This window comes from Zalophus californianus, chromosome 4 (assembly GCF_009762305.2).
Source record: "Zalophus californianus isolate mZalCal1 chromosome 4, mZalCal1.pri.v2, whole genome shotgun sequence".
NCBI lineage: Eukaryota > Metazoa > Chordata > Mammalia > Carnivora > Otariidae > Zalophus > Zalophus californianus.
The window spans coordinates 8,301,256-8,323,114 of NC_045598.1; the positions used below are offsets into that span (position 1 = coordinate 8,301,256).

Sequence of the window (21,859 nt, forward strand, 5' to 3'; positions counted from 1 at the left end):
TCAACTTGATCTCTATAAGGGAGGTACTAATTTTCATTTCCACAAGCAATATATGATATTTTTGCCACCCTAAAATATAAGGCCCTGTTTTCTTTCTTTTTTTCTTTTTTAAAGATTTTATTTATGTATTTGACACAGAGAGAGAGGGTGCACAAGCAGGGGGAGCGGCAGGCAGAGGAAGACAGAGAAGCAGGCTCTCTGTGGAGCAGGGAGCCCGATGCTGGGCTCAATTCCAGGACCCTGGGATCATGACCTGAGCCAAAGGCAGCCGCTTAATGGACTGAGCTACCCAGGCGCCCCAGGCCCTGTTTTCTAATTAACAATCAAAGATGTTTTTATAGCAATAGTAATCAATGCATTTGTAGGTCTCTTTTCAATTTACAAAGTACTTTCTTATGTTAAATAATAGCTAATATTTATTGAGCATTAGAATATCAGGCATTTTGCTGGAGATTATAAAGTAGTGGTTAAAAGAAAACTGGAGTCTAACTGAATCTGAAACTTTGCTCCAACACTTACTAGCTATACGACCAGGTACTTAATCTCTTTGTACCTATTTCTTTATCATAAAACTGAAAGGATTATAACGTACTTGCCTCTATAGGCAGTGTACTGGGGTTAAATGTTAATACACATAACATACCTAAAACACTCTATGACACATGTGAGCAGTCGATAAATGCTATCACTTATTCCTGAACATTTCTGTGAGACAGGTCGTAATGTTCCCACTTTATACCTGAGTAAATGGACATGGAGAGGGATTGGGTCATAGAATTGGTAAGTGATAGAGCCAGGATTTTGAAATATCTGCTTCTTCCTCTTGTCCAGTTTCGCAACATAGGACACTTGGGTTTGGCCAGCTTTGCAAGAACGTGCTGGGTGGTAGAGTTGTAAATGTTTAACAACCAGCTAGTCAATAAGGGAGGGGGCATGTATGTATGTACAGGGTTGGCTTCATGGCTGTGAGAGGTCGTACTTCTCTGTCTTAAAATTCTTAATTATTTTTGAACAGGGGCTGCACATTTTAATTTGCACTGGGCACCGTCTGTCCCATGTACATATATGTGTATTATAACTTTCACCATGTAAAGGAGGTATAGCATATAACTTATAAATAATAATAAAATGCACAATGCTTTTTATGGCAAATTCCATATGGTAAATCGATTCTAACAGTATGCTTTTTTGGGTGGGGGGGATATTGTATAGCCTCTCTAGGTTGCAACTGACCAATGAGTGTAGTTCCGATATGAATGTTGGTTGATATTTTCTTTTATGTTCTGCTGCTATTCACAACATAACGGCTACAGAGTTGACACACTCTTAAGTTTAATCTGCATTAACTTATCTCTGTCACTTCTTAAATCCAGATGATCAAGAAAACAATTATCAAGCATCTGCTGATCTGTGTGGTATAAATACTCCCACTATGGCAGATTCCAAGCTACCAACGGATGTCACCGAATGAAAAGCTGGGAAGAGATGAACAAATCATATTTCCACAAATGTAGATACAGCAGACATAAACAATCTGAAGAACATAAGTGGTAAAATGGAGTGAAGTAATTAGGAAGTAATGAGTTTTGTTACCTTTGTTTTTAATATAATTTATCTCATAAGTTTGTATAATTTGATTTTTAATAATGGCTGTGCTTAATGACCAGTTCAGAAAATTCTTAAAAATTGAACAATTGGCTCCTTCCAGCCGGGACAAACTACCGATACGGATCATAAGCTTCCAGAAGGCAGGCAATGAAGAAACAGAGCTGGCCACGTGGTAGAGTGGGGAGGACGCTGGTTATTTGCATGAGTCAGTGAGTACCCTAGAATATGGACAGAGAGAAGGCAGGCCAGTATATGGCAAATGGTAACTGCACAATAAAAGAGAAGAATTATTGCCGTTGTTATTATTACTAGAGCTAATAATTTCCTGGACATCATTTCCCATTTAAAAAGCGGGAGGTTATCATACCTTTCTCATCGCCCTCCGTGTGCTCCCGGATTTTTGTCCATTTTGTACACTGCTGCCTACGGTATAGTAAGTGCTCAGTAAATGCTTGTTGAATGAAAAAAATGAATGAGTCCTATTTTGGTGAATTGAAGCTCCAGGTAATTCTTAAAGCGACACGCAATCGGGGTCGTCCTTTTGATACTAAGTGAGGCTGCGGGTCCGGGGGCAGCTGCGGGGCTCGGATCCTGGGCGAGAGAAGGGCTGGACCCCGCCAGGTCTCCGCCGGCCCCGCCCCCAGCTCCGGGGCCCCGCCCCCGCTCCGGCCCGGCCCGCGTTGTCGGCCCCTGTTTCCGGGCGGGCCTCCGGAGGCGGGCGCACAAGATGGCGGCCCCGGTACCCCAGGGAGGGCGGCCGCAGCTAGGCCCTGGCCTCTAGCCCGGGCCTAAGGTCCAGAGACAGGCTTCGCCCGGGTCACAGGAGGTTTGGGCGGTGCCGCTGGGCCTCGTGGGCTGCCAGGTCCGCTCGGTGCTACCCCCGGGGCCCGCCCGCTCCCCAGCCCTGGCCGGGGGCGGAACCGAAGGAAGGTCAGGTCTGGCCGCCCAGCCCCGCACCCCGTGGCTGATCCGTGGGCGTTCACCATTAACTTTGACTTCAGCCACGTGTAGCTTCCATGGCGGCCTCACAGGTCCCGGGGGAGATTAACATACAGGCGGGAGAGACGGCCGAGGCCGGGGACAGGGACCTCCTGGGGAGCGACTGTCCGGAGCAGGACGGGCTTCTCCAACGCTCCTGGAGGCAGAAGTGCGCCTCCTACGTGCTGGCCCTGCGGCCCTGGAGCTTCAGTGCTTCACTCACCCCGGTGGCCCTGGGCAGTGCCCTGGCCTACAGATCTCAGGGCGTCCTGGATCCCAGGCTGCTGGTGGGTTGTGCTGTGGCTGTCCTGGCCGTGCACGGGGCTGGCAATTTGGTCAACACTTACTATGACTTTTCCAAGGGTATTGACCACAAAAAGAGCGATGACAGGACCCTGGTGGACCATATCTTGGAGCCCCAGGATGTTGTTCGGTTTGGAGTCTTCCTCTACACTTTGGGCTGTGTCTGTGCGGCTTGTCTCTACTACCTGTCTCCTCTGAAATTGGAGCACTTGGCTCTCATCTACTTTGGAGGCCTGTCTGGCTCTTTTCTCTACACAGGAGGTAAGAGTTGGCCTGTTTTCTGAATAATGCATGTACTAGACACTCCTCCGCAAAGGAGTCAAAGGAGTTACAGGGCTGGAGAAGAGGTGTCAAAGGTTCTTTTCTGAGTTAGGCCATTTACGTGAAATCTGTAATGTGTGGGTCGTGTGGATTTTTTGAGAACAGTAGTGAGTTGAGAAGATCCTGGCTTGGTTTATGGATGTTAGGAATCACAGATACGGACATTTTTCCGTCTAGTTTCTTTTCATTGGTCGTTATCTTACGACGCCACCGTTTCAAATTTTAGTGGAATTAAATTTGAAGAGCTCAACGTTATACAGCTAATTACTTTCAGCTAGTTTGCTGTGTGATTCCTTGCCACGGCTTATTAAGGTAGTGATGGGCAAGTGGTCAGGTCCTACTTACTGAGCATCTGTTATGTGCCAGGCACTGTTCTACGTGAACCCAGCAGTCACAGATCCTGAGCAAGGGCTCTTGTGGAAGTTATTTTATAGATCTTGAGGAGAGAGAGAAAGTAAAAATAGTAAATTCTATTCAGGATGACCAACGTCCTGGTTTGCACAGGACTTAAGACGGTTCCCAGGATGCTGGACTTTTGGTGTGGAACTCAGGAGAGTTCCTGGTAAGCCTGAATGAGTTGGGACCCTGATTATAGTATATAAAAACATGATTAGTGCTATAGGGAAAAAAATAAATAGAGCAAGGAAGGAGGACATAGCTGTTTGAAATCGTTTGATCAGGGTAGGCCTCCTCAAAAAGGTAATGTGAGCAAAGATGGAAGAAAGTTGGCTAAGCATGTATCTAGAGGAAGAGTGTTTGAAATCTCAGAATGGCAGTTGCCAAAGTCCTTAAGGCAGGAGTGTTCCTCAAAAGTTTGAGGAACAGCATGAGTCCCTTATGCGTGAGTGAGGGAGAGAGTAAATACAAGGAGGTAAAGGAAGGGAAATATGTGTGGGGAGGGCAGAGAAGCACACAGATGATGTGGGCTTTAAGATTTTCAAGGAATCAGTCTGGCTGCAGTATTGAGAATGGGTAAAGGTGAGTGGGCAAGGACTGAAGCAGGGAGACGAGGAGGCTGTTGAGCAATCCAGACAAGAGAGCTTTGGGCGGGCTGGATCAGGGTGGTAGTGGTAGAGAAGGGAAGAGGCCGTCAGATTCCGAATATATTTTGAAGGTAGACACGGTTTGCTGCTGGATGGGACGTGAGGCAGGAGAGAAACAGGAATTCAACGTAACTCAAAAGCTTTGGCCTGAGCACCTGGAATGATAGAGTTGGTATCAAGTGAGACAGAGAAGGTCGAAGGTAGGGTTTGGGGGAGAAAATTGGGAGATTGACTTTGGACATCTTAACGTATTAGATCTCCAAGTGGAGATGTCCAATGGATGTCTGGACCTAAGCATCTGAGTTCCAGGGAGAGGCCTGAGCTGGAGCTATCTGGGGGTCTCTGGCACCTAGATCTAGTTGTGTGACTGGGTGAGATCACCAGAGGAGGGAGTGGAGATAGAGACACAAGGGGACCAGGACTGAACCCTGGGGCACCCCAACATTAAGAGGGGGAGAGAAGAAGGAACAGGTGAAGAGAGTGTGATGGAGGAGCCTGCTGTGAAAGCTCAGTGAAGGAAATCAGTAGAGTTCATGGGGCAGCAGCAGCAGGATGAGGCCCTCTCTGTGAAGGCGACTCATACGTGAAGGATAAGGAACAAGTGACGGGGCAGAAATGGGTCTGATTCGCGTGCCAAGTCCTTCAGGGCTGGAGGAACAGTGCATGCAAATGCCCTGGAGTGGGCGAGAGCTTGGCATATTCTAGGATTTATGAAAGGCCAATATGATCGAGAGGGACAAGGAAATACTGTTGGGGAGGCTGGCCAGGGCTGGATCGTGCCGGTCTCACAGGGCCTCCAGCGCCCAGCCTCCAGCCTCAGTCCTTGGACCCCTTTCCTCTAATTCCGTCTATTTCTTGGGTGATTTTAGCCCATCTCGTGGCTTCATATGCCATCTGTTAACCTTGTGACTCTCAAATGTATAGCTCTGGCCCAGATCTCTGCACTCAACTCCGACTCGTCTGACTTCTTCCTTACTAGCTGCTCCTAAAGGCCTCACGGGCATCTCAAGCCAATGTGTCCGAAGCCAAAGTCCTGATCTCCCCTAAGAAACCTGCCCTACCCCTAGCTTTCCCCATCTCGTTCCACAGCAACTTCCTCCTTCTAGTTCTTCAGGCTAAAAGTCATGGGCATCATCCTTGACTCTCCTCCTCCCATCCAGTCCATCAGCAAATCCTGTTGACTCTGCTTTCAAAATGCATTTGGGATCTGACCATGTCCTGCCACCTCCCACCCCCACTATCATCTCCTCAATTATGGTGGCAGGTTCTTTACTGATCTCTCTGCATCCACCCATGTCCCTTTCAGGGTGCTTCCAAATGAGCAGCCTGAGTAGTCCTGTTCGAACATAAGGCAGCTACATCAGTCCTCTGCTCACAATTCTCCAGTGACTCCCATCTTGTTCAGAGGAAAGGCCAGGGTCTTCACAGGGACCCCCACAATGGAGCATTATCAGCTCACCCTCTCCCTTCCCCCTTCCTCCCAGCTCTGTTGCCCCCTTCTTTCCTTGTGCTTACTGTGCTTCAGCCACACTGCCCTCCTGGCTGTTTCTGGTACAGTCAGGGCATGCTGCTGCCTCAAGTCCTTTGTAGATGCTTTTCTTTGGCTTGGAATGCCCTTCCTCCTTCCGTCTGCCTGATGCACGTTCTAAGCTCTACCCATTTGCTCACTTGTCAGCTGTTTTGTGAGGCCTTGCTTTCTACCCTATTTAAAATTATAAAGCAATAGAGTTTTTTTGCAGCAACTGAAAATAAAAGTGCGTACACACACACACACACACCGCTGTGTTTCCCCCCACAGTACCTTCCCTATTGCTTTCTTATGCTTTATTTTTCTTCATAGCACATACTACTTCTAACACACTATCTAAAGTACTGACTTTGTTAATTGTCTTCCCCCTTAGACTTTAAGCTCCCTGCGATTAGGTCTTTGTTCTTTGCTGAGCCCATGGTGCCCAGAACACTGCCTGGCATGTTGTTAGTACTTGATATTCATTGAGTGAACAAATGGGGAGACACTGAAACGCAATGAGCAGAGTCACGACATAATCTGATTTACGTGTTTTTTTTTAAATATTGACCTTTATTGATAAAATTGATTTACTGTGAAATGCACAGATCTTAAGTGTTATAGTGTGATGAATTTCGACAAATGCATACAGTTGTATAACCCACACCCTGTCCTGATACAGAACATTTCCATCACCCTCAAAAGCTTTCTTCCCCGTCAGTTCCCACTCTCCCCACCCCTATCCAGAGGCCACCACTGTTTGCTTTCTTTCACAGAGATTGTTTTGCCTGGTCTAGAACGTTATGTAAATGGAATCGTTCTGTATGAATTCTTGTGCTCAGCATGGTAGTTTTGAGATTTCATCATGTTCTGATGGGCATCAGTAGTGAGTAGTATCCATTGTGCAGACAGAACCACGATTTGTTTATCCTTTCTCCTGTACAGCGACATTTGGATTGTTTCTGTATTTTGGCTATTATGCCTAAGTACTCACGTTGAAGTCTTTCTGTGGATATTTGTTTTCATTGTTCTGGGGTAAATGCCTGGGAGTGGAATCTCTGGGTCAGAGGGTAGATGAATGTTTAACATGATGGGAAGCTGCCAATGTGTTTTCTAAAGTGGTTGTACTAGACTTATGTTCCCCCACTGGCAATGTGTAGGAGTTCCAGTTACTCCGTGGCCTTGCCAACATTCTGATTTATGTTTTAATGAATTCATGCTGGCCACTGTGCGGAGAGCTCACCCAGTCCTTCACCATGTTGGCTCATTTGGAAAGTGGTGTTGGGAGGGGTGGGAATGCCCAAAAGGAGAGATGGGTCACATTCTGAAGCAGGCGGAACCCGTGAGCCCTGGGCCAGACTCCGGAAGCGGCTTTCTCCCCGAGGGCTCTATCATTTTCTCGTGTCAGAGAACCTTCAGAAGGTTACCAGACCGCTCTCAGCTGCGGAATGGGCTTGTGGTTGGTTTCTGTATAGAACCTGTTCAGGGTGGGGGTGTATCCTTGCACGTACAGGATTCTGTTCAGCTTGGCTCACGTCGTTTCTTGCCAGGGGACCTAAGGAGATCCAGCCAGATGGGTAATCTAGCCGGATGTCACGGCGAGAGAGCTCTCGTATTTTCTTCCATAGTGACAGCTCTCGTGTCTGCTTGGAGAGCTGGGAATGTCAGCAAAAGGGGGCAGCTGGGGGAGAAACTTGCTGGGTCTCTGTTGGGAGTATTCCCGCCTGGCACCTTCCCTGGGTGGAGGTTGTTCCCTCAATGTGTGAGATACTGCAAGAGCCATTGATTTACTACTTTGTAACGGGAGCCAATGTTCTGCTTGAGAGAGCTTCCTCCTGGAGGGCATGTCCTCAGACAAGCAAATAATTTGTCACAACACTGCTTGGGGAATGCAGAATGACTTCGCCGCGTGTTGGTGGCTGCAGGGCGCCATGGCTGTGACCCTTTCCTGGGGATGCTTCGTTCTAAAGAACCAAGGGTGGTCACTTAGCCACCAAAGCACCCCGACTAAACGGAGATGTTAGCTAATGCTTTGGTGGTAATTATCTTGCAGTATATGAATGTATTAAGTGTCACGTGTCCATTATCTTTCAATAAAGGTGGAAAAGAAACAACAACCCAGAACCCCAGCTACCAGTGTGAAGGGACTCTTGAGCCCAGTCCTGTTCTTTGGCTGCCCTGGCTTTAGATCCTCTGCAGACCATGATCCCTTACCGTTCTAGGCTGGTTAAAGTGCAGTTGATGACCCAGTACTTTTCTTTATCTCCTGATCCTGAGGCCGCGAGTTGGAATCTTGGTTAGACTGGGAGGTTTCCCAGGCCTCTGTAGCAGTCTATGTGGGTCCCACCTCTCAGCTGCTGCATACTGCCTCACTCTGAGTTGGACATTTTTCTTCTCCTCGGCCCCAGACTCCGGGTGCTTGTTACTGTAGCTCTGTATTCCGTTCATCCTTTGTGCCGCATGTTGGGGAGCGAGCTGTGAACGCACCACACCCAAGGCCCTGCCCTCATAGAACTTACGGTTTGAGGGAAGGACGGAGATGGAGTAATTAGAAGCATGATGGATTTTACAAAGCTGGAAATCTGGGTGCCCTGGGAGCATATGTATTGCAGGGGGACCGGTTGTGGCCTAGGGGATGAGGGAAGGCTGCCTGGAGGAATGGTCTTTAACGTTTTGAAGGGTGAATAGGAGTTAGCCAGGCAAGGGTGGGGTGGGGTGTCTGAAGGCCCCGAGGAACCTACGGAAATATGAGTGGAGGAGCGGGGAGTTCAAGGCGAGGCTGGAGGGAGGCAGGGCAGGCCCAGAGGTGAGCTGGTGAAAGAAAGATCTAAGGACAACCTGTGCAAAGGGTTTTCTGGTGTATGTTGGGGGAGGGTCACGGTCCGGTGAGTATTTCCAAAGGACCCCTCTGGCTGCCCATGGAGATCAGGGGAGGAGGGGGAGGGGAGGTCCTGAGAACGGGTGTCACAGTGTGCCCCGCATAGGGTGACCATGACTCAGATTTGGGGATGGAGTGAGATCCGATGGAGTGTGGCATCGCTGGAGAGAACTGGGCAGGTTTGAATGAAGTGGTTTAGACAGGATTTGAAGAGGGTTGGCAGTGCAGGACGAGGAGTTTGGGGTGATTTAGTTGTAACTTCAGGGGAACCAGAGAGGGGAAGCAGCACTGTAACTTCATCGTCTTATAGCCGTTTTATTTGTCACATGAGTGGAAGGTTCTTTATGTAGAGTGGGTATCCTGAAATTTCACTGAGGTGCCCTGGGGGTTTTCAAAACCAGATCCCCCCAGAGGTTGTGGAAGAAGGAGGCAGCAGAGACTGAGATGGGTATTCTGTGAGGGACTGGCCGACAGAAGCCATGTCTTGCAGGGGTCGGTGGAGGGAGAAAGAAGCCAAAGACCCAGTTTGTAAGACCTTTTAGAGCCTTCACGGGCTCTCTGGTTAAATCATGTGTGTAGTGGGAACCCACTACTCTTTGTTGCAGGACTTTGCTGGGAACAGTAGGAAGGAAAACTTGACTCTGAAGCCTGACTGGGTGCTAAAAGATGAGTGTTCTCTGCCCCTCTGTGTCATCGGAGACAAAACTCAGTTTTGCTCGGTGGGGGGGGGGGGGGGGGGGTGGCGCAGGTAGCTCACTGACTGGCCGTTCTCACCATCCGAGAACTCACTGCTCCCAGCCAGGAGTAGCCTGCCTTTGGACTGATGAACAGCCCCTCAATTTCCAGCCCTTGATCTCACACCAACTCTCTGGGTTTTCTGGCCGTAGGAATTGGATTCAAGTATGTGGCTCTGGGAGACCTGGTCATCCTCATCACTTTTGGCCCGCTGGCTGTGATGTTCGCCTATGCCGTCCAGGTGGGGTCCCTGGCGGTCTTCCCACTGGTCTACGCCATCCCCCTTGCCCTGAGCACCGAGGCCATTCTCCATTCCAACAACACCAGGGACATGGAGTCCGACAGGGAGGCCGGCATCGTCACGCTCGCCATCCTCATCGGCCCTACCCTCTCCTACATGCTCTACAACACGCTGCTCTTCCTGCCCTACCTGATCTTCAGCATCCTGGCCACACACTGCAGCATCAGCCTGGCCCTCCCCCTACTCACCATCCCCATGGCCTTCTCCCTGGAGAGACAGTTCCGAAGCCAGACTTTCAACAAACTGCCCCAGAGGACTGCCAAACTCAACCTCTTGCTGGGGCTCTTCTATGTCTTTGGCATCATTCTGGCCCCAGCGGGCAGTCTGCCCAAACTGTAAGGGGACCTGGAGCTCCCTGTCTCCATTCCCCGTATTGGAATGTGTTTGTTGAAGGCAGAGAATCCGAGGAGGAAGGGTGATTTAGCAGCGAGGGGGCTGAGGTTGGCTTCTGAACTCCCACCTTTTTTTTATTATTATCTTTCTAAAGATAAGGTTTTGTTTTTGTATTACTCCATTTTATGGTGAATCTCGAAACCAGGGGTAGTGGGTAAACTGGCTGTGTGGTCCTCGTTTTATTTATAATTTCCACTAGGGGGTGTTGTTAGGTCACTTTAAAGCAGATTAAAAGGCCCTAAGACTGTGAAGGAGCTGCCGGGTTGGCCTCCTGTCCTGGAAGCGCAGTGGTCACGGGGCTCCCGCTTGCCCCGCTCACCCGCCGGAGGTGTCAGCCTGGTAGCTTGGTCTTGCAGGATGTGCCTGCGGTCGGTGCCAGGCCCCAGTGACCCGGGGTGCATCTGTCTCTTACCCTGAGCCCTTGGGGCCTGAAGTATACTGCTTGAGAGAGAAAGTCCCTCATTAACAGCCTACCGTGGCTCCCGGCTTTTTGCCTAGGTCGGGATTCGGACACTTGGACTCTTCATCTCTCCTTTCACTTACTGCCCCAGCGGAGAAGTGGCAGATCAACCTGCAGCCAGCTAGCCAAGCTGAAGGCTGGGGAAGGGAGCAACCCCCACCCTGGAGGCAGCTGAGAAAGTCACTCTGCTTTTGATTAGAAACTGGTACCGCTGCTGTTTTCCCTTTGCAGGATCTACTGGATGACAGGAAGGACTCCAGCCCTTTCAGTAACTCTTAGGAGCCCTGAAATCGTAGGCATTTTGGACTCCTTAAAGCTCCTTCCCCTGACCCATCGCCTTTCCTCCTGCTTCCCTGTGTCCACCTTCTGTCCGGTTCCCATTTGTGTATCTCCCAGCCATGGAGCCTATTTGGGTAGCAGTGCAGCAGCTGAGTTGGGGACAGTTGTCATTTCCTACAGAGCCACAGGATGAGCAGACCAGGGACGTCCGCTCATCCGTGAACGAATAAGCCGATAGACACAGTCCTGACCCTGTTCAGCCAAAATGGCAGGCCCTGCCAGGGAAGGCACTGTGTCTTCCTCTTTGAAGACAGACGTGCAGTATTGACCCTGCTTCTCCCAAAGTCTTCCGTCACCTCGTGCAAAGATCTTTTGCTCCCAGAATGGGGGAATTCCAATGCTGAGCGTAGCTGCTTCTCCCTTCACTGCCTGCAAAGTACAAGTTCTGGGCGAGAGTGGCTCAGCTGCGTTTGGTCCAAGACTGAACTAGATTGAGACCATCATCATTATACTTTTCTGTTGTGATTATAGCCTTTCTGATTGGTGTTTCAGGGTCTTGGCCGCCGAAAGAGATAAGAACTAGTTCTTACCCCTTCAAATCAGGTTAATTATGATTTGGCTCCTTGGAGTTAGAATTGGTCAGTCTCCTTGGAAAAAACATGTTTGGAAATTGCAGGCATTCCTCCAAAGCTAGAGGTGGTTTGTGTGCAGAGCTCCAGAGTCCTCGAATGGTGGTCAGAGCCCAGTAACAGGAGAAGGAAGGACGGCCCTCCTATCCTGCCATTCTTCCCAGCACCATTTTTGTTTTACACCAGGTCCAGGGCATTGTGCTTCAAAGCCAGGCTTTTGTGGCTCCTCTTGAGAGCAGGCCGTTCTCACACAGGGCTCCCTCCTGCGGCTCTAGGACCAGAGCTCCCTGCACCCCAGACCACACCCGCCTTCGTAAGCCCTCATGCCAGGAGGTGTCCATTGGCCTCTGCACTGCATCATGGTACAGATTTTAATGCATATTTTTATATATAAATATTTCTAAAAGGCCAAATTTAGTGCCAGGTTTTATATGCAGGCCACCATAATTTGTATTACATCTCCTGATTCAATGAAGGTCTTCTTTAGACTTGTTAATAAAAACAATATTTATCAGTCGTCTTTGCTTTCCTCATTCTTGTCTTACTGTGAACTTGGAATCGTAAACCTTAGGAGACCAGCACAGGAACACTGGACATTTGGTGGGGGTGGGGGTGCGTCCTCTGATCTTTGATGATGAATCTGGGGAGGGTTTGACCAGACTTGAACCTTGAGGAGAGACCGGAGGGACTGCTGCGAGCCAGCTAGGCCAGATTACCCTCGCTTCCCCTGTCCTTAGCTACTTTCATTTTTCTTTTTTCTTGATAGGGTCACTGTGCTGATGGATGGAGAACATGTAGTAGAAAGAGTATGTTTGGGTTTCAGCGAGGCATTTGACAGTATGTCCTTAGGGACAAAGCAGAGATATGCAGAATGGATATCAGTTTAGCCGGAGGAATTTGCGGGAGACAGAACAAGCTGTGGGAGAGTGGGCCGGTTAGGGTGTCATGCCAATGGGCAAGGAGGCCTGTAGCAGCCCGTGTGAGCCTGCCCTCCGCCCTTTGCCTGGCGGGGCCCGACACCTGTTGTCAATGACTGGAGTTAGCCCAAATCACAGGTTTTGTAAACCTTGGAGGAAGAGCTTATAAAATGGCTGACCATTAGCTACCTCATAAGTCAAAAGGCTGCTTTGATGAGTCAAAGGAAAAATTGAGCATGGATAAATATAAATATACTTGGGTCCCCCAAATCAACAGCATGACATCAGAAGGGGAAGCTCCGTGGCATGGCAGCCGTAGACGTGGCGGGTATGAATTTCTTCAATGACCCTGGGAGGCCGTATCATGCGCCTTTATTTCTGTGAGTCAGATTTATTCTGCTCTCCAGTGGGGTGGCTGGAAATTCAGCCTCAGTCACTTGTTGGGCCCACCTCCTTCCCTCTGGGATCACCCAGGCCTCCTGGATCTCCGGGGGGCAGGAGCTAGGCGTGTTGGCCGGGTCCTTGCTCGCTCACTCACTATCTGAGGTTGCTTCCCGTCTGCTTGAACTCATGCTGGAGTTCAGCCCTGGAATCCACTCCTGTTTCTTGGATATTGCTCTAGAAGGGTTCAAATGCCCCTGACAGTAGGTCCTCCTTGCTTAAGAGTATTGTGGGCCTGGAGGGCGTGCCTTCCTGCCACCCAATCCCCATTTTGGCCTAGTCTCAGGGAAGCACCTGTTCCCTCCACCATCTACCTTCTCCACCTCCTGTATTCAAAGCATCTCTCTGCTTCCCCACCCCTTGTAGGACCTTTGCACAAAATCCACCAGGGTGGGGTGGGGGGCTCAATGCTGGCCTCTTCTGGAGGGGGGCAACAAAATATATCCCATGGTATTAACTCCTCTGTTAATCCTGTATCCAAACAATCACACCAAAGTCTGAGCCTGTTACCTGGCCCGAAGGTCAGTGTGAGTCAGTAACGAGTTCTGACTTCCATGAAGGTTAACGTGATCCGAGGCAGAATTAACAGGTGACCAGTGTCCAGAACAAGGAAGACGCAGATCCTGCCCAACCCTGTATTGTTGGATCGAACCTGGGGGGGCTGGGTCCCTTTCTGAGCTCCTTTCCTTTCTTAGAAAAAAAAAAGTTTTTTCTTTTCTTTTTTTTTTTTTTTTAAAGATTTTATTTATTTGACAGAGAGAGAGAGAGAGAGAGACCGTGAGAGCAGGAACACAAGCAGGGGGAGTGAGAGAGGGAGAAGCAGGCTTCCCGCAGAACAGGAAGCCCGACGCAGGGCTTGATCCCAGGACCTTGGGATCATGACCTGAGCCGAGGGCAGACGCTTAACGACTGAGCCACCCAGGCGCCCCTGTTTTTTCTTTTGATAGTCAGTATGGAGATGGGTCAAAAACATGCTGCGGATGTAATATACTTGGATTGCGGCAAGGCATTTGACAATATGGCATGAAATGAGAAATGGATGAAAATGCAGTCAGAGGAACTTTATTTCTGTGTGCCCGCGTGTGTGCGTATGCGCGTGCCCACGCGTGTGTGTTTTCGTACTGGTAACAGCTGCAGCAAAGATTTTACATCTCTCAGGATGGGAATTGCATTTTGAAGATGTGATTCACAGACCGGGTCTTGTCAAGAAAGCAGGAGGCACACTGGGGCGGGCACTTAAAACCATGTCCTCGTGGCAAGGAGACTCAGGAGAGGGCTGTTCTGGGGAAAAAGGATTTGTGTGTGTGTGTGACTTCAAAAGGCAAACCTAGGACCAATGGGTAGAAGCTATACGGCTCCAAGTTTAAGCTCTCAGCTCAGGAAGAACTTTCTAGCCACTTAAGAACTTTCTAGACCTTAAGGGTCTCCCAATCCTGTGATATGGTTGTTCAGTTTTTCTGGAATTGTCTCTCAAACCTGCCCCCAGGGGTCGGGAGGACAGAGGACAAGAACTATGTCACCATTTCCTCTCTGTGATGTCATTGTTGTTTGTGCCTAGTTTAACAGGCACAGCTGTGATTAATATTCCTTTTTTTAGAGATGTATACACACATGTGTGGGCATGCACAGGCACACACACACACACACACACACACACACACACACACACACACACACACACACACACACACACACACGGTTGATTTTGCCCTTGGAGTGAGGTGCATGGCAGACAGCTTCTTTCCTCCGAGCCCTGCGGACCACTCTGCTGCTAATGGACTGTCAGCCTCTTTCATTACGGGCTCCAGACGGTGCAGGCTGGTATTAAAGCAGTGCCTCTGGCAAGGACCTGGCACCTGGGTCTCAGCCAGCTGACATTTGTGATTTGCCCTCCTTCAAATCGGTACAGCCTTCCCGCTGTGAGTCACTAAGCCAGGATGCCAAATGCCCATGTAAACCAAGTCAGGTCCCCTGCCTGCAGAGGTGACAAGGGCTGAGCCCCGGCTCTTCAGGAGCGCCTGCAGATGGTGGGGGAAAGGCGATCATGGCAAGGCACGGACTCCTTCAGTGCCCCTGACCCACTGGACACCCCGAGGGCTCTGGGAGGGTCTTGAGAAGGACAGCGAGGGCCTTGATCACATGCTCTCAACCAGGTTTTGGGCATCAAGGGAAGTTGGTCTGGGGGTGTACTACAGTGCTAATACATCCAGAGAGGCCGCTCTCTGTGCCATGTGACTCAAGGGACATCCCAAGTCCACACCCCTGCACCCCTGCCACATCCCTCCCTGCTCCCCCCAGCCTGCCTCAGCAGCACCCCCATTAGGGTCACGGTGGGTTTCACAGGGAAGGCTGGGGCGTGGGGTCTGTCAGTTTGCCAACGTGACTGCCATCAGTCTCCCCCAGCAGGTGGCAGGACTGGAGCTCAAGGACCGTCCCTATTTTACTTATGGTCCTAAGTCAGCCGGAGCACAGTGCCTGGACCCACAGTGCAGGTGCTCAGGCACTGGTCGTCTCCTGACCGAGTTCCTTGCAGGTGGCTAGACCTTCCTGGGCTGCCCGATGGTGAGAGCCTGCACTGCTGCCTCTCACCTGCTGACCCTGAGCAGTAAGGACAGGTGTGTTCCCCTCGGGGTAGGGACTGGAAGGGAAATAGGGCAGGAACTCGTAAGCTCTTCTAAAAGATCCAGCTCGTCTTCTTGGTACATGGAAGCCTCTACATAAATAAGTGTTTGCTTAGCGACTGAGTGAATGACAACAATAAAGCTATCACTGTGTGTTAGGCATTGTTCTAAAAGCGAAAATACATTCTTTTAATACCCCATGAGTGGGGTATTAAGGTCTCTTTTGCAGAAGAGAGGAAACTGAGGCTCAGGGAGTTTATTAAATTTTCCCAGGGTCACCCAGCTAGTAAGTGATGGAAGCACAATACAAACCCTGCACCTCATCTCTGTCTTGTGTGCCCTGCAGCGCCTGGTACACTGGGGACTCAGTCAGTTGGTCTGCTCTTAGCAGTGGGGGTGGTTGAGGAAGCGGGCACAAGGCTGATGGTGGGGCTGCCCAAGAAGGGGGCTTCAGAAGCATCAGAGAGGGACCAGCCTTGACGATTTCCCTGACCCCGCCGGTGCTCATAGGCAGGGGTTCCTGGAGTTGCTCCCAAGAGTGTGTGAGTGATTGGGCCAGCTGCCGGCCCACAGAGGTGGCCCAGGGCCCAGGGAGGCGGTTCCCAACATGGAGGGATAGCTACCTCTTGGCAGGGGGTGTCCCAGCGAGGCATGCAGAGAGCCTACAGCTGGCAGAAGAGACAAGCAGTTGGAGGGAGAGGAGGCACCATGGACTGGGTCCTGCCCTCGGCCTCCTCGCTGGTCCACTGCCCTCTGGACTTCAAGCTGAGCCCCTTCCCATGCACCGCCTCCCGGGGCCCACTGCCCTGCCCCAACACCTCCAGGGGGCTGGCTCTGCAGGGACAGTAATGAAGCAGCTTGCCTCACCTGCTCTGGTCGGTCTCTCATCCCCAGATCATGGAGAGTGACCACTGCCCACGCACAGTGACACGGGGAGGTCCGTTAGGGTTAAATTTCTACTCCTGCACCCACTGGCCCATGTTCATTTTCTCTGTTTCTTGCAGTCCCTACCCAGCCACTGACTCAGAGTGCCCACATCAGGAATAGTGGGTGACTCTGCTTCCTGAAAATGTGGTTGGCTGCGGGCGGAGGGGGTGGGGGAGCCTGAAGGAGCCTCTCCCCACCTTCAGGGTAGGGCAGCCCCTGGAGCTGATAGTTACACGGCGTTTGGGACACAGAAGACTCAGTGAGACAAGGCTGATGCACGTCACCGAAAGAATAAACACTGGCAAACACGGTGCCCTGTGGGTAGAAGAGGGGGCGCTGGATGGAGCTAATCAGCAAGGCTTCCAGGCAGGCTTCCTGGAAGAGGTGATGATGAGTTGTGATCAAGGCTTCCATGAAGAGGCGGCCATGAGGGCGATAATTTCCGTGGAAGCTGAGGTGCTGGCAGACCCCAGCTGGAGAAATCCCCTGATGGCTGCCTGAGAGTTTGGGTGAAGCTTCCTTCATGAAGCTCTCCGGCCGCACAGCCAGACAACTGCAGCACCGAGGCAGGTGTGCAAAGGGCCATCCCACCACTGCCAAGGTCAAAGCCTGAAGAATGAAACACCCTGACACACCCTTGCTGAGAAACAAACAGGAGGGGATGGTGGGGCATTTAGTCAGTCCAGGCTGCCAATACCTAATCAAGATGAATGCCCATGAGGGACGAAGCCCAGGGAAAGCACTCTCAGGGGCTGGGAAGACTGCCTCAGCTCTGGGCTGTACGGGGTCCCCCGGAATGCCAGCAGCGAGGTCCGGATTCAGGAGAGATGCCCAGGTGGTTGGAGGTCACCACTGTTACCAGCTGTCCCCACCCAGGGCCTTTCAGTGGACACTTCCCTGGCCAGCGACCTTTACTGAGCATGCTCTGCACCAGCTGTGTCTCAGGACTGAAGATAAATGGGGCACACCCCTGCTCTTGGAGACTCACGGTGAGCTGGTGGCGAGAGCACACACGCATACGTTATTCTCATGCCGTCGCAAGTGCTGTCATAGAGGCCCAAAGGGTTGTGGGAGAACGAGGGTGGCCGAGATTAATTTCTCCCCGCCTCATTGTTCCAGACCCGGATCATCAGTTCCCGGCTTACAAGAACCTCTCTCACCTGGGCTTCTGACCGCGGGTCCTCTCTGGCGCCACCTGCAGGCGGCCGCGGGGCCAGCCAGTCATTCATGGTTAATTGAGCAAGTACATGCGGTGTTAACAGCCCCGGGCTAGGCTCTAGTATGCAACGGTGAGTGATACCTGGTCCTATCCTCAGGAATCGTGCAATCCCAGAGGAAAGACAAACGGGCCCTCCTTCTGTCACTCATGGAGCCTGACAGCACTGAGTTTAATCAAGTCCAGGCTGTATCGCTTGCCCACTGCGTGCGCTCAGCCAAGCTGTGTAACCCCTTTGACGGGGTCCTTTTCCCCAAATGCACCCTGGAGAGAGGTAACATCATATCCTTGGGCTCCCCTCAAAGTTCCACAAGGGTAGGACATCCGAGAAGTGTCTGAAGTCTGTTTTATCAGGGTTGTCATTATAGTAAAAAAATTTGCCCATTTGCACACATGTGTGCCTATGTGTGTGTGCACTTACGTATGTTGGGGGGGCACCTGCCCTCTGCCCCCTCACCAACAGGATAGTTATTATTCTGGGTATTCAGGAAGAGCTGAAAGTTAATGGAACCCAATGCAATGAGCGACACCTTGTAAAACAATCTCAATTACCAGATAACCAATCTCCATGCAATTCCAGAGAGGATAAAAGGAGACCATGGGGGTTTGAGCAAACGAGAGCCCAGAGCTGCGGGCAAAGGCAGGGAGACGGAGCTGTTCCTTATCTCGCCAGCTCAGAACAGAGGTTGGGCACAGGGGCAGCCTGCTGCGCTAAGAGCCATTCCTTTTCCGAGGGACGAGGAGGGGATGGTGAAGAGCAAAGATAACCGAGTTAGTCAAGTGGGAAAGAGTGCTGTGTAGCCTCTGGCCACCCACCTCCCCACCCCCCAGCGGCTGTAGCTCAATTCACCCTGACCTGCCCTGGATAGCCGGGAGACCTGCTTCCCCAGGTCCCCTGGGAGAGGCCAGGTCCTGCCCTGGAAATGCCGCTGGCTGCCTGGGTGACCCAGGACGCTAGTTCTCTAGCCCCTCGGGGGTGGGTTTGGCGAGCTGGTGGGGGGATGGGGTGGGTGGGAGTGACATCAGCCCGTCCACACAGCCGAAGCACCTTCAGAGGGAGAGTCTCCATCCTCTGGGTCCGGGAGGCAGGCTGGCATTCACCAAGCCCTTCTCCATGCACCTCTCGGCCTGGCCTCCCTGCAGCCCGGACAGGTATGGCCTCGGCTGGTGTCACAGGCTGAGTGGTCATGGGACTCGCTCGAGGTCACAAGACCACCGAAGGGCAGCCCCAGATCGACTCCTCTCCAGCTCTAAATGCAGCACTCATTCGGTTAAAAATCTCATTTTCAACACTTCTTCTTTCTTGGGAAGGGGGGAAAGCACAATGGGTTGTTTTTTTTTATAAATCTCACTTTGAATTTAAACCTCTTTAAAAATGTTGAAAGAACCACAGCTGCCTGTCATTGTCTTCCATTCTCCTTCCTGCATCTCCCCTCACTCCCCTCCCCTCCCCGGCCGCACTGAGCTCCCCCTGCACAAGCTGGCTGCTCTGGCTGCCGGAGGAGAAAGAGAAGAGGTAGGGTCAAGGGCCTGTCAGAGAGAGGGTCTTGGGGTTCCCACTCTTTGGGAAGGGGCTGGATGATCCCATGCTTTGTGCCCTCTGACCCCAGAGATCGTCTTAAGCCATCCCTCCAATCTGGAGCAGAAGCGTGGCTCCTGCAAATTTGGTAGCCATCATCTTCAGGCCAGAGGGTCCTCAGACCAAATCACCTAAGGAAAGCCACACTGTGGGGCCTCCTCGGCCTGTTCTCCCTTCTTTCGCCGTCTGACCCAAAAGAGGCTCACACCTATGTGTTATCATCCTGGAGACTCATAGCAACCCCATGAGGGAGTTACAACCGTTCCCGTTTTAGAGATGAAGAGACTGAGGCTCCTGCAGCAAGATCAAGCACCTTGCTCTCAATGTCCCCAGGCAGATACAGCCACTCATGGTTGTGGAGCCGGTGGTCCAGCCAGGATTGGAAGGCAGGTCCTGTGACTCCAAATCTAGTGCTCTTCCCACCATGCTCTGTGGCATGCCGAGCCTCAGTCCCAGCCTCCAGAAGGCTGGGGTGGGATTGCTCCTGAAACCCGGGCCCAGCCCACGACAGAGACAGAACGCAAGCAGAGCGGCAGGCCTGACCCTGCGGAGGGCAGGGAGAGCAGGGAGAGCGGTGATGGCTCCCTGGGTGGGAATAAAGCAAACAAGTGAGGAGCCGCTGATGGGGAGATAATCTCACGAAATGATCAAGCGCCAGTTGCTTCCGCAGCTGCAGGGCTGCATCTGGGCCCAGTGCTGACGTGAGCTCCGCCCCCAGATCCACATTGTCACCGCTTGTTGGAAAAACAGATGTTATTGTCCTCTGTTCCCGTCTCTTTGTCCCTAATAGGCACTTAAGCGCAGGAGGGGGAACGGAGAAATGGGGACGGAATCGTGCGTCTATTTCAGGCTCTTTCCGGAAGCTTGCACTTCAGTGGGACTTGCGGTTTGGGACAGAGTGGGTGCAGGGAAGAACCTCCTCCCCCTGCCCCGAGAGTCCCAGGGCTGGCAGGTGCCGAGGACTGGTTCTGGGAGGACCTGCCTCCTGGTCTCTCCTCGGGGCAGTACTTGGATGTTGGAGGAAGGGACGATGGGTACCCCCGGCCTTCTGCCTTGACTCCCAGGACTTGGGAGGTTGGATGAGGTCAAGGGCTGATGCGCTCAAGGTCTTGAGTTCTATTCTTGTTTCGGATTCACTCATTCATTCATTCATCTGCTCATTCATCTATCTGCTGCTGAGCACATTCTTAAAGGCTTAACCTTCACCCAAGCTCCGACAGCAGCATGCTGATTTGCAGGCGAAAACGTCTCGTGGAAGAGCGGAACATCCTCTTCCATCAGGTCACCTCGGCTCTGACTTGATGGGAGCTCAGAGGCTCTCATGCACCGAAATAGCTCTGCAGCTACCCGCCCGGTACCTCTGCCTCTCTGCCCACCATCAGTCAGTCCTCTGGATGAGAGCATTCTCTTTCCCAAAGGTCCCTGCCAAAATACAAGTGCATAACTGAAGAGGGCTCATGGCGGCGGGTTGGGGGGGGGGAACCTGCCCGTCACCAGGGAGAACAGAGGATGGGGCCCCAAATGAATGCCACACAAGATGGGTAAGTTTTGGCAGGGGACAGATGAGAAGAGAGATGTCTAGCCCCTGCACTGCTCCCTGGGAGGGAGGCTCGAGGGGCTCTGTGAGAAAACGAGGGATGCAGGAGAGCGGTTCCCAGAGGGGCCTGGTCCTGAGCATCACTGGTTGCCCAGCTCTGCTGAGACCCGCCGCATAAGACTAAAGACCTATCCCAGCCTTTCCACTCCTGCTTGGAGTGGGAGGAAACTTTTTATGCCCCGCTGACTCTCAAACCCCAGAAGCTCAGAGACGGGGCCACCTCTGTCCCCACAGGGGCCTCCTCCATATCTCAGTGGGGTAGAGGGGGCAGAGATGGGGTGGAGATGGACCCACGCCCCTGCTGCCTTGCCTCTTACCACCCCCTGCTCTGTGTCTGTCTCCTCCCCCAGCAGGGGCCACGGGCTTATTCCAGGTGAGGCCAGGCCCCCAACAAACCACTTCCCAGGGACAGAGAGTGCCCTGGGCCATCCCAATGAGTTTGATGAAAGAAGAGAGAACATCAACGTTGATGGGGGCAGGGGACTCCCTGTGCTGTCATCCTCCCTTTACCTGGTGGGTATTCGGCAGCTAATTAACTGGGGAGGTGCCCACCAGGCAGAGATGCCCTTTGTAACCTCTTACTACTTAATATTCAAAACCTATTTCACCTCCCTGTAGCAGAACTTCTAAAAAAAAAGTCACATAATTAAAGCACATTAGAATTCATTTGAAATGGTTTCCATAAAGACAATTATTATCTAGTGATGATTCCCGGTGAGCGCATGGGCTTACTGAAGAGGAGAGCTGAGGGAGGGCTTGCCCCCTCCCCTGTGGCCCACCCACTTTGTTCTGCTCCAGGAACAGAACTCAGGAGCATCTTGGGAATGCCCTTGGGCCCCTCCCCACCTCACTATCTTCTGCACCAGTGTGAATACACCATCCCACAGCCTGTCCCGAACCCCCCCCACAAGTGACAAGGGCTTGGGGGAGGAACATCATCCAGAACAAAATGGAAGAAATCTGGCCAGAGCCCCCAAAGGCTTGCTTACCTCTGGTAGCTCTTTATTCCCTCCCCTGACTCTTCTGCCCCCCTCCACACTCACCCCCATCCTCCCCTGCTCCCATGCTCAGATCTGGTGTGGCAAAAGAGGTGCTTTCTGGAGCAAAGGGTTTTGCCCTAAGGACG

At 51.7% G+C, this 21,859-nt stretch overlaps 1 protein-coding gene across 1 annotated transcript; it reads left to right on the forward strand.

Moving 5' to 3' along the window:
- Positions 1–2,322: 2,322 nt before the first annotated feature.
- Positions 2,323–11,944, forward strand: UBIAD1 (UbiA prenyltransferase domain containing 1). The gene is made up of 2 exons (XM_027573725.2): positions 2,323–3,150; positions 9,526–11,944. Exons 1-2 carry the CDS (start codon positions 2,625–2,627, stop codon positions 10,011–10,013), a joined length of 1,014 nt encoding a protein of 337 aa, XP_027429526.1. The 5' UTR covers positions 2,323–2,624; the 3' UTR covers positions 10,014–11,944.
- The last annotated feature ends 9,915 nt before the right edge of the window (positions 11,945–21,859 follow it).

Bases quoted from the DNA above. Each gene is read 5' to 3' on its own strand.
- UBIAD1 (XM_027573725.2), top strand. From the start codon at position 2,625: ATGGCGGCCTCACAGGTCCCGGGGGAGATTAACATACAGGCGGGAGAG. The intron at 3,151-9,525 runs GTAAGAGTTGGC...TTCTGGCCGTAG, and splicing joins CTCTTTTCTCTACACAGGAG to GAATTGGATTCAAGTATGTG.